Source organism: Atractosteus spatula, chromosome 28 (assembly GCF_055471065.1).
Source record: "Atractosteus spatula isolate fAtrSpa1 chromosome 28, fAtrSpa1.hap1, whole genome shotgun sequence".
Classification (NCBI taxonomy): domain Eukaryota; kingdom Metazoa; phylum Chordata; class Actinopteri; order Semionotiformes; family Lepisosteidae; genus Atractosteus; species Atractosteus spatula.
In genome coordinates this window covers 3,215,576-3,228,336 of record NC_142733.1, presented here as the reverse complement: position 1 = coordinate 3,228,336, position 12,761 = coordinate 3,215,576, and the positions used below count along the sequence as shown (strand labels likewise).

At 42.7% G+C, this 12,761-nt stretch overlaps 1 protein-coding gene across 2 annotated transcripts in view; it reads left to right on the top strand.

Moving 5' to 3' along the window:
- Window positions 1–12,565, top strand: part of dot1l (DOT1 like histone lysine methyltransferase) — a 41,087-nt gene extending 28,522 nt beyond the window's left edge. The window contains exons 28-29 of one of the 2 annotated variants that reach the window (XR_016086172.1): window positions 161–7,833; window positions 8,087–12,565. Coding sequence is in view for 1 of the 2 variants with exons in the window: in XM_088907402.1 (XP_088763528.1) it covers window positions 161–168 (8 nt within the window). In the remaining variant the exon portion in view is untranslated. Of the gene's footprint in view, window positions 1–160 lie in introns of both variants that reach the window. The other variant, XM_088907402.1, reaches the window with a different exon arrangement.
- Window positions 12,566–12,761: the final 196 nt, after the last annotated feature.

Here is a 12,761-nt window from a genome sequence, read left to right as displayed (position 1 = left end):
CATGCTAGGATCCTCCAAAATAATGTCTTTGTTTACAGCTCTACTGGCAAGATTAAGCATCACGCTAGCATGTTACCACAGTCCCTATGGGACCAGCTGTGGTGCAGTTCTTGCTTTTTTTTTAACTTGTCACTAAAACGATGTTTTTTTCCCCCAACAGGTAACTAAAGAATTCTACCTCAACCCAGTGTAACCTATGCAATGGAACAGAGTGGACCAAGGGTCTGTCTTCACACTGACTGGTGCTCACGCGTCTGCAGGGGGGGACCCCTGCACTCGGCATGGGTATAAAACTACAGAGCTCAACACGTGCAGCTGCACATACAAGTCACGCACACACACACTGTCCTCTGGTCAGGATGTGGCGGTGGACCAGCCCCGTGTGGGTGCGTCAGAAAGTGGGTGGGGCGTTAGGGCCCATGAGTTTACAAAGTCCATCCCAGGTTTTGCAGAAAATCCTGTAGCTCAGTGGAGTGGGACAGCAGCGATGTAGGTACCCAGCAGCAGGGATGCCTTTTGTCTCCAGAACTGAAGGACGGCTCCAAACGTGCTGTTTTTCAATCTGCCCCTACATTAAAATAAGTTCGGAATTTACTGTTGATACCTTTTCCGTGTGAGGAGGAGTTATCGCAACACTGCAATACTTTTCCCTGACTAGAAATTGATTTTAATCATTCGTAATTATTTTTTCCAGTGTTTTAAATCTGCCAGTCACTCGTGGTAGTTGATTTCTCCCCCCGATGTGCCCACTGTCCCCCATCAGACGAGCCACTCCGATCAGCAGTTTGCTCCCTCTGGTTGGCTGTGGAGTGATAGTTGTTGTTCATTTCATCGTGGAGAGCCCGTGCAAATTATGGTGATGCGTCGCAAATTAAACATTACAAGCACTGCAAGATGACTGAAACCATATTTATTGGAGATCCTTAAAAGACTAGCGTTATCGTGGTGCCATGAGGCAGATAGAGAGTTGAATAAGCGAAGATGTGATACTCAGTTTACAATTTTAAAGCTGCCCTGTTGGCAGGTGTTGCCAACACACCCAGCAGCTTTATTGATTTCTCCTGTAGGGGGCAGTGTCTTGATTCCTGCTCGTCCTTTACAGCATTTTATTTACCTGATTTTATGGGTGGGGCTCAGTCTGAATTTGATCAGTTCTGCACTGTACTTTTTTATTATGTTCTGTAATTACTCAGAGGGGAGCAGCACAGTGACTCAGTGGTTAGCGATGCTGCCTCACAGCACTGGAGCCCTGGGTTTGGTTCCGGACCTGGGGTGCCGTCTGTGTGGAGCTTGTATGTCCTTCCCATGTCCTAGTTGGGTTTCCTCCCAGTGGTCTGGTTTCCTCCCGCAGTCCAAAGACGTTCCAGGCAGGTTCATTGGATTCCAGGGAGAATTGACCATGGTGTGGGCATGACTGTGTGTGTGTGCCCTGTGATGGCGTGATGTCCTGTCCAGGGTGTATCCCACCCTGCGCCTGTTGCTTGCCGGGATAAGCTCTGGCTCCAGCTCCCCCGTGGCTCTGGATTGGGAGAAGCCGTTAGGAAATGAACGGAATTACTCCGGGGGTGTGTGCATCCGACAGCCATTTATTGGATTAGAGCTTATTGCACAGTAAGGAAACCACCCACTTCTGCTTCCTAAATTTCCATTCCCCCTTTTTTATTTTGTTGCTTTAATCATAAATATGTAACATTTTATTTAGTGGCCTGTTAATGGGCCACTTAATGGGAACTTGCAACTGCAAGTCATTAAAAATCACTCTCTCCTGTGTTTCACAGGGAGTCAGTATAATTGAGGCACTGGTGGTAGCAAAGTGTTTCTTCAGCATAAGACTCTCTGAACCAGTTTTCAGGAAACACATTTCTCATTTATAATGAGAATACCAAAATTAGAAGTTGTTGAAATTAATAGGAGAATGCTTGCAAAATCCCACCTGGAAGGTGCAGTGCCCATTTCTGCTGTTTTCCATCGTCAGGCTCTTCTCAGCTTTGCTGTGTGAACTGAACAACTGAATGATAAATTGCTCCCAAAGAAACTTACTTTCAACAGTCCACAGAGTGATTTGTGTTTTGTTTTAAGCCTGCTAATATTTAATTTCTTTAAGCAGTGTAGCGTTGAGCAGTTGTGACTCATGGAATGGGGCTAATGCTGCTTTAAAGAGAAATTTTTTAACATCTGCCTCCTCAACCACACTTTAGACTGATTCACTTAACACAAGAACGAACCTGTGGAATAAATTCCAAAGTGAGATTGGCAGTGTTTCTTTATGCTACTCGATTCATGTTTGTTTTCGTTATCGATATCTGATGATGGTGGGGGGGGGGGGGATATTGAAATTGCTCAACTGCATGAGATTTTCTGTGCATCAGCACTGCATATCATCTGTGGTTTTGCATTCTATTCATTTTTGGGTAGCAGCATGTGCATTTATATTGGCCACATTTGCAGGTCCGTTGCACATCAACTCAAGAAGTGTCCACTATGTAATGAGTGCTTGGGAAGATTTAAATCTGACCTGTGGACACTGAGCTCTAGACTCTCCAGCCTATATACTGCAAATATCTTCTACATCGTCGGTTTGGCTATTTGAAATGCATTGATAAATTCATTACAATTTGCCCCTAGTGTTTTTTCCCCATAATTAATGAACGACAAACCGTGCATACTTCAGATGAAGGAGATAACACCAGGAGCACCTTGCAGTTAAAGGACTTCTGGCACAGGCTGTCCCATGCAAATTGAATTTCAAATGGAGAAAACTGTTTGAAGTGCTGAATAATGGACAGCCCCATTTAAAAGGAATTAGCCTTGCTCTGTGAGCTGTCACCTGCACATAGCCTTTCTGAAACTCACTGAATATAACGACATATAGTGCGTTGGGGAGAATTTGTGAATAGTGTAAGTTTATAACCTTACCAACCAAATAAAGATTTTTAATTGATAGGTTTTTTCAAGTTCATTGTTTTTAAACTGGTGGCTGTATATTAAGTAGGAGTCTCAGTGGTTTGTCTGCAGAGCTGAGAAAATGTTTGTGAATCTCCTAGGTTTGTGTTCTTTAGACCTAAAACCCAATTAAAATTTTGTTAAAGTCTTAAAAGATGTAGATAGCCTGATTTAACATCTAACACGAAGACATAAGTTCTACTGATGCAAATGACAGTGCCTGAATCTAAGGATTCACATACACTAACGCAAGAATATTTACTGTTGGGTCATTTTGTAATTAAATAATCCAAATACATTTGATCTTTATTAAATGTTAGGTTATCTTCAGCCTTTAGTAAGACTTTCGTGAAGACCTAATTGTGTTGTTTTAAGTCTAATGTACAAGAATATGCGCCAACCTCCAGGGGGTTCACAAATTTTTTTTGTCTGCACCCAGCTGAGAATTTGGTCGACAGAGGGGATGGAAGAGGTGGGTGTGTAATTCTGCAATCAGGAATTCCTAGTGAAAGACTGTCCCCTGCTGGTCACTGGGTGTTTCACATGCGTGCTTCAGCTCAAATGAAGTGAAAAACCTAGCTGTTCAGTTACTAATAAAGATTCACGAAGATTGACTGAACAGACTCTTATGTGTCACATGCATCTTAACCAATGATAAGCCAAGGTGCACCTTTAATAACTTTTTTAAGAAATGGGGCCTTTAGGGTCTTAGTGACAGATTGTCTAGTTTATTTGTTCCCTGCGGTAGTTTTGTCTGCATCTTCCACTGAGAGCAACACTGCTGTGGAGAGAGCGCGCAGAGGGAAAAGCTCTTTAAAGCAGAGGGGCTGGAGAGGAAAGTGTCCCAAGCTGCTGTTTAAGCTGCGTCGAGTCTCTGTCCCTTCCTATCTCTCCAACTAGTTAGTGCTCCCCCACCCACTCTGTAAACACTGAAGTCTCCCGCGCACACACAAGGGGCTGGTCTCTGCGTCTGCAGACACAAATGCACAACGACGGAGACCTGCCTCCTCTTTCCAGACTCTCTCATCCACTTGCGTTGCTTTAGAAGGAGAAGACCTACAGGCTCTGCGTGCGGGCGGCAGAGAAATGCATTGAATTTCTCCAAGAGGAAAAAAAAAGACATTGGAAAGAAATGGGACAAAACGGAAGTCAATGTAAAGCACTCGAGAGATGTGGGCTTGGACAAGCTGCTCTTCCCATTTTGTCTCCGAAAGGGCTTTGTTGCAATCGGCTCCTTAATTATTTACTTGCCAGATGTCTCTAAATAATTAAGTGGGTGTCTGTTACAAAGCCTGCTGTGGCATTAATGGGATGGAAGTGGTCATGGAGCAGCTCCGAGTTCCCCCAGTCCTTACCAAGGTGTTTTAGTTGGTTCCTAACGAAAGCCCCGTCTCTGCCAGAGCAATAGTGCAGTCAGCTGTCGGCAGGAGGCCGAAAGGCCCCCGTCTTCGTGCTGGGTTTTTAAATGGCAGGCACCCCGACATCTCTCCTGGACGGGAGTTAACAGTCTCTGTCTCTCCAGTGTAGGGATGCAAGGAGTTGCAGTACAGTAGAGGTTTGAGATGAGTTTTAATTGTTACAGAAATGTCCATTTCCAAAGAACACTGAAGGAGATGCACTCCAGGTGTACTTCCCACAGTGCCCTGAATTGCAGCAGTGTTACAGAGGATTTTATAGTCGGAGTCCAGGCACCTTGTTGGCCATGAATGGGGGTTTAAGAGTGACCATTCCCCTTGTGGTCCAGTGGCTATTCTTGATGTTAATTCCACCTTGCAGCTATTGCTGAGGTGTCACATACTACAGCAGGTGTCTGTTTAAAATTCCCTCAAGCCAGGTCAGGAGCAGTGACCCCAGGTCAGAGTCAGATCTCTACACCAGCCAGTGCCTAATTGGCTTTTCAAGCAGTTTTGTTTTTTAAACAAACAGAATTCCAACCAATCTAGATGCTCCTTCATTTCTCTTAACAAAAGGTGGGTAGACAGTTAAAAATACCCAGCGTCCTGGGAGAGTGGACAGAAGAGTTGCTAGGCCTGTGACAGCCGTGCTGTCCCGTCTCATGCTGGCTGCACTTTGTTCTTGTACAGTAAATACACTCTTGCACTCGCACACAGCTGCACACCAGGCATGGCTGACTGCAGGAGGTGTGCCCTGGTCCAGACATGCGCTGTGTGTGTGACCGATAGTGGCACTGGATCCCAGCCCACTGATAGGGGTGGTTTCTGGACGGAAAGCTTTGGAGACAATTTACCACTTTTGCTTTGATGTTGATTATGGTTGTAACTTAAATGCATTGCTTTCTGTTTAGTATGGCTATTACTGCTCACAGTTCTGATAGGCGGTGTTGTGTTTGTGTTGGTAGTTTTATTTCACTAAACATCAGTCTTCTTAAACACTGAATGAGCTGTTAACCTAACCTGAAGTGTTGGGGGACAGTGTGTTGAATCTATTTTTCTAATACTCCTGGGGTGTAGTGGCATGTTTCCATTTGCTGGACTGGTTCTCCAAATCCTCCCAAAATTGAATCCACAAAAGCAAAAACAACTGAAGTGAGTATAATCTGAAAGAGGAATGTGCATGAATACAGTTCTGAAAACATAAAGTTCAGAACTTTTATTAAGAGAATGTGGAGCATTTTCACTTGAACAATTTTAAATCTCCTTGCATCGTTGGATGTAATTAGCATTTTTTTTGCAAAGACTCAAGTTTAAAGGCTGATTGCACAAGCCCAGTCAGCTGTTTCTTCAGTATGAGCTTGAATCCCACACAAGCGATAATAGATCTTGACTCCTGTTGTAAACTGTGGTTAATCAGGAACCAGTCAGAAAGGATCTGTATCCCAAGTGGGAACATGCCTGATCAAGGCTGCCTAGTTTGGCCAGGATCCAAACGACCGTTGGGTCTTGATTGAGGCTGTGTGGGTGGGTTGGAGTTTGAAGGCTGTTTCTGATGAGTTTGGTCTATAATTCAATCAAGAATTCGGAATGAAATCCAGACTCTCCCAAAGGAAGAGGCTATCTCGCTCTCCCCCCTACACTCGGCCTGTTCAGGAGTTTATCCGGCGATTCTTTCAGGGGATGTCTTTTTCGTGAGTGTCTGTTGGGATCCCCTTCAGAAAGCAGCTGTATTTGTCTTTTGTGACGAACGTGGATGTTTTCCTTTGTAAAAAGAAAGCCTGAACAGGTCGCGTGTCGAGGGGTGCTGCACCCCTCGATCACTGCAGTCAGCCCTGCCTGCACGCACACACACTGAAAGAAACTACTGGGGAACTTACACCTTTTTCTTATGTTTGATCCTTTTTAGAAGATTTTGTAGAGAAAAAAAAGCATTGTACTGTGAATGGAGCTTTCCTCCTTAGACTGTATAATTGTGAATAATTTAGATGTTCTATTTATCATGTATTTTTTGTTATTAATGTTGTTGGGGGGGGGGGGTTCATTATTTAATTCCAGAGAAATCGTAGTCTAACAGTGTACAGGGGCTCTGTGTGAACATGTTGAGACAGACCCTGAAATCAAACACATGGTGCTACTCTCTAACTCCAGACTTGTGCCTAATGTTATTTATACCATCCTGAAGATCAACAACAAACAAATCAATCGATTCTTGGTGCTTTTTTGTACACGGGGACTATGCCCAGATGTGGCAATATTCTTTTCAGCATTAATGTTTTATTTTAAATACGGCCTTTTTTTGTTGTTGTGTATTATTTAATTTTATTAAGGCCTGGTGTACAAAATAAGAGACACTGCACGCTTCGATATAGCCATTCTAAACGTTGGCACAGGATTGAGGAAACGCAAGAAGTTTTCACTGTGTGTGTGTATATATACATGTATATAAAAACACCTTGAGTTTTTTTTTTTAAGGAAGATGCATCAAGTTTTTGTTCTAAGCAATTATGATGTCAAAAGATTTCAAAGGGTCTTTCATCTGGGAGACTGAGGATGTGAAAAGAACTCTAAAGCGCAAAGCCAGAGGTCTGTGTCCTCTTGAAGAGATTGGTGCATTTTCTCTTAATTGGTGCTGAACCTAGAGACAGACAAGAACAGTCGCCTTTTTTCTAGCAAACCCCCAACGTTACGCCTTGTTCTTTTGACGTTTCTGGCGAGCTTGTTTAATATCGCCCCCTGCTGGCTGGCAGGGGGAGTTGTACGTAGCGTTGGGTAGCTGGGCCTAGGTATTGCTGTAGTTAGTTGTTCACTTGCTTCCTGGGCCCCTGTTTAATTGATAGCATGCCTCTCAATGATCTGTCTGTTTCAGTAGCATCTGTAGGTTGTCTGTAGTGGTGTTAATGCACATATAGGAACCTATGTGATCTAGTGCAGCAATAAGAGATCAATTTGAGCTACTTTCTCTAGATTTGGGATTTCAAGTAAGTTGCAGTTAGAACATTTTTTTTTTGTTGTAGTTTAATTTTTCTAAAATGTCTGGGTCTCACGGTCTTCTCTGCTATTGAGAAAAATGGTGCTGTATCACAAAAAGGAAGAATCAGAAAAGGTCCAGCCCGTGCCAGACCTCAGCTTAGAATCTCAGCTGAGTGCCTGGCCAAAGGCTTATAACTCTTCCCCATCTGCGCCCTGACTCAGGTGCACGGAGGGTTGTGTTTAACGCCTATTGTGATAAAGGCTTCCGTCTTTTGCGATAAGCATTCAGATAGGATTGTGTTGAGACAGGAGAGCCGACGGAGCCTGCCGTCCAGTTCGGGAACTGAAAGCGTTCGACGCAGTTGGCAGGTCAGGGGAACATCAGCTACCCGCTGATGAAGGCGGCCTGCAGGGGCTCAGCGTCTGTGCTCTGCGGATGTATTCGGGAGTGAGCAGGAAGGACAGTGGGATCTGTGGAACTGGGGCTGCCCTTCTCCTGGACAAGCAGGAAGTTGCAGGACTCAAAGTGAGACATCCTGGGTGATCACCAAGATTCAACAGCACAAATATATTTGCGATAAGGAAGCTAGAAATAGATTTGTTTGTTTGAGTGTCAGCTTTGGCATTTAATACTCTTGGGCTGTTCCTTTATATGCGATGTGGGAGAGATATGAAGTGTTTTACATTTTTACTTGCTAGGTGATAGTTACTTTAAAATCTTTTTTTTTTAATAAGCTGAAGTGTGTGTGTGACATTGTGGTTTTCATTTCCTCTTCAAGGAGCAATAAGGCTTGCCCGAGCTGTGCAAGTGGCAACGCTGTTTCAGGAGACGGACAGGTCAGCGGTGAGAATGTGTGAACTGTTTCCTTACCAACTCTGAAGTGAGGACTAGAGCTTGAGACAGACCATGGCACGACGAGCCGATCCTTTTTCATTTTGACCAGCACTGAAAGATCTTTTTAATTATGATTGCAATTATGGTTTTATTGTTAGTGTTATTATTGCAGTTGTTTGTACTTGGTATTGTTTTTAATGATGATTTCAAAATCCAGGTGAAATTCAATATCCTTAAATAGTACGGTGCTCTCCTACACTTTAAATAAGGAAAGATGCAGCTATGAATTATTACAAATTCACTCTCCTTACATGTCAAGGAGAGGGAGGCTTTTAATAAACTTTAATACAGAACTTTTCCTTTTTTATTCTATTTTTACTGTTTAATATTAATCGCTTGTGCATCTGCATGGAAGGAGGGAGGGGTGACTTACGTGCTGCTGGGTGGGAGGGGTTGTGTTGCTGCGGTCTGCAGCAAATTCAGATATTTCCCACCTCCGTCTTTCTCGGAGCCATTGTGGAGTTTTCACTGTAGCTGCCCTTGCTGTTAGTGAATGAGACTGCGCTGTGGTTAAAACAGTGTTTTCCTCCTTGTCATCTAGTTCTGTAGTTAAAACCAGCGACAGTAAACCGAAAAGCACCTACTCTTCACTGCATGTAGCCTTTTAGTATCTAATTTTTTTCTTACTGAAGTGTTCAATTTTCTAAGGTTGTTGAAATGAGTTATTTATGGTGTGATTGTGTTTGTGTTTGATTGTAAGCATCATTCTGTGCATATACATGAGTAAAATAGTGTTTTGGATGAATACACTAGTTTTCGTTCATGAGTCTGTAAGTTGCGCATAATACATTGTTTGCAGTCTGCATTCTTTCTTGTTTCTCTGTTAAAGGGGTACTGATTTTCTAAAGCATCTGGTGCTTTGCTGGGCCCCTTAAATGGCTTTAATGGTACCAGTCTGTCTTACTGGCCAAAAGAAAATGCTATAACTGTATAACACTTGTTTCCTTACTGGTAACTGTTTATTACAGATGTAAAAAATAATACCAGGGTTCCTTACCTGTCCCACTGAAAAGTATTAACAAGAAATGTGTTTTGCAGGTGCTTTTAAATCTGTTGCAATAACCTAAACAGTCTACTCCTTGCTGAAAAGGGATTTATTTTTTACTAACTTATTAAACTGACCCTTTTATTCTGACTTACACAGGTTATAGTTCCCGTTTGTCCTGCATATGTTTGTGGCACTAGTTTGTACAGCTGGGTTTTACTGTAGCAACATAGGGAATGTACCTTACACGAGAGTACAACAGCAGTCTCTTCACCAGAGTATTCAAACCCCTGTTTCTACAGTCAGTCTAGATCCCTGAACATCTCATAGATCACCTGTATTCAACTCGGCAGCAGAATATCTATCCCACTGCCACTGGCAGTAAAAAACTGAAAAACTGGTCATATAATTGGTTTAAAAACTGCGAAGACCTTGAAGGTCAGGCTGGTTTTGTCTTGCTTAATTACATAAACATAAGAAAGCTTAGAAACAATAGGAGTCATTTGACCAGGGAGTTTGGTTCTGAGTAACTAATTTGAGGATCTTATCCATCCATTTCTTGAAAGATGCTAAGATATTGGCTTCGACAACATGGTTGGTTACATCAATATCCATAACCCCATGTATGAGGAAGAGGTGTGATATTCCTGTTCTCAATTGTGATTACACTTTCACAAAGCTTGCAGTTGTCCTCTGATCACTGTTTCAGTCCTGATTCTGAATGGATCCAGTTGGGTCAACTCTGGTCTACTTGAATCAGTTTCTGTTTCAGACTTAAAAACGGTAATATCTTTTAGCCTGTCAGTGTAGGACATTCCTTTAAACCCAAGAATGTATCTGGACTAGTTCCAGGGCAAGAATATATTTTCTGACACAGCAACCACGAGTGTACATAATCTAAATGAGGCTCTACTAGTGCATTATAGAATTTTAGCACCCTTTGATTTAAATCCTAACACTTTAGATGTTATTGCTTCTCTATGTAGTCTAGAAGATGCAAATGTTGACATAAGTTGTATTTCTTTAGAAATTGCCTCTTCATGTTTAGTTTTGCCTGTAGCTCTCTATAGTCTTCTTCTACAACGTGCTTGTAATACTCTTCACTTGTCCAAACTAAATGTTACGTGTCAGGCATGCGTCCAATCTTGTTTTTCAGTTTCCATTTAATTCTATCTACGTTGTCAGTGCTAATTTTCTTATCTTGTTATCATCTGCAAACTGCACTGGAATGCAGGTCACTGATCTGAATCAGGAAGAGCAGTGGTCCAAGTACAGATCCTTGTGGCACTTCGCTAATTACATCTGGAGAATTCACGCCTTAAATCAAATATTGTCACACTGCTGAGCGACTTTTTGTTTAAACCTTAAAACACCAGAGAATCATGGGTTTGAGTCCTCAGTGCAGGCACTGCTGTTGTAAGCTGGGGAGCCTGTTTCACAGCACACCAGCTGCTTCTGCCCCTCCAGCTGTATTAATGTGCAGCAACATTTCCTAGTGTTCAACGAGCGAGAGTCTTGTCGTCTAGTTCCTTCAGTTCACTTAAGTCTGCAGAAACTGGGTTAAGCTCCAGTGAACAACTTAAGCTCTTATATTTCTGTCTTTTCCCATTACTGACCAGACTGCCCAAAATCCCAACGACTCCAGGCTCTCTGTCATGAAGGCTGACGCTGGACTGGTCAGAGCTTCTGCAGGAGGACTGTTCCATTTTTCTCCCTTAATTTATAGGTCACAGCTTCCCGCTAAATTGCTTTTCTTTAGTAAGGCAACAGTGGGGAGAAATGACAAGTATGGTGCTTCTGATTACAACCTACAGCAGTGCATCTGCTTAGACCATGATATTTTCAGAGATTCAAATATATATATATAATGTAGAAAGTATTTTTTTAGCCCTATAACATCCCAAATGCAGCAACTCAAGTTTTGTTTTTGAGCCCCCTTGTGGAAACGCTACAAGTGGAAGACGTGATGGTAGATGTACAGGAGAGGTCTCTGCTCTGTAGGAGCCAGCTTGTGTGTAGAGTGCAGTGTGCGGTGCTTGTCTAAGTGTAAAGAGCTTGTGTGTGAAGGTAAATAGCCAGCCTGCTATGTCACTTCTTAGTTTGTGCTCTTCAATCACGTTGATTAGACAAGGAAAATCGCTTAAATCTCTCTGGTAGAATCGCAGTCGTCAGTCGCTTAAGCTAGGTGTCACTCAGGAAGCTATTTTTGTTGTTTCAAAGCTCTGAAGTTGAAATATAACTGCAAATGAACAGAACTATTTAAGTAAATTTTAAAAAAATGCCTTTAAATGGATAAACTCCCCATAAGTCTACATTTTATACAATTCTTGTCCCATCCCAGTTGAACCTTACCATAGTAATTTTATAGTAAAGGTATATTTGAGCTCTTCTATTGTATTTTTCACCGCACAGGGTTTGAGATCACAGGCAGTGATGATATGGGTTGAGGTATTAATCTGGGCCTGTTTGCTCAACAGCTGCACATTTGGTACCAGTTCAGTTATTACTGCTGGGTGATTGAGCTCTTTCTCTCGGGCTGGGACACCGGCTTGCTCAAGTACCTCCGAACGGCGTTCGAGGAGTAATCCAAAACTTTGTGGTGCTTTTTACTCTCGAGACCGAAATGTGTGCAGCCGTTTTACCTGCCTGCTCCTGTAAGGACACCCTCGCCTCTGTCCTCCCCCTCCTCGCCCGTTCCTCTCCTGTCCTCCCTGTTCTTGCATCCTGGACACAAAGCAGGTTTCCAGCACAGGAGCTCTGTGTGTCAGGGGAAAGCAGGAACTAGAAAGAAATAAGATTACAAACTTCCAAGCAGTTTTCCAGCCTTTCCTCCTTGAAACCACAGGTGCCGTTCGCCCACTCTTGTGCGCTCTTAGGCTTTTGTAAATGGTATTTGTGGTCCTTGAGAGCCATGGACCCTCAGGTTGAGTGTTTTTATATCATCAGTTTCTAAATGCCTGGAACGGGTGCTAATTGTGACCAAATTAGCCTGATAATTGAGCCAATTAACTCCCCGGGGCCTGGGAAAGAAGAGAAACTAGGGCCCACCTGCTTTCCGATGCCCAGGCTCGACCAGTTCTTAGCTACCAGCTGATTTTCTTGACTGTATTCTTCTGTGGGTGGGAGGCAAACTGTGCTGTGGATCAAGATGTTTTGTTTTTACTTTTAACTGTAGACGGAGGGGTGAGGTCTGAGGTGCAATAAGAGACAAACCTACTTTTCAAAGACCCTGGATTTCTATGGATAAAAAAAAAAATCAACTGTTTTGCTACTGGTGCTTTTCTCTGTACCAAGAGAATTAAAACAAAAAAAGATAATGCTTTGGAATTTTTCAGCTTTTTTATTATAATTATTAAATTGTTGATGTGTTTCCTAAAACGAGTCTTTGTCGTTTTTCTGGCATTCGTTTTGATTGAATTCAGATTGATTTTCTTGCTGGGTATCATGTTGAGAACTACAGACGCTTGGTGTGTGCTTTTGTCTTTTGTGTGGGTGGGTTTAACTACTCAAAATGTAAGGAAGTTTCTTTTCCTTACATTTCAGGAACAGGGAATGTTCCTGCTGGAAGAAAGTG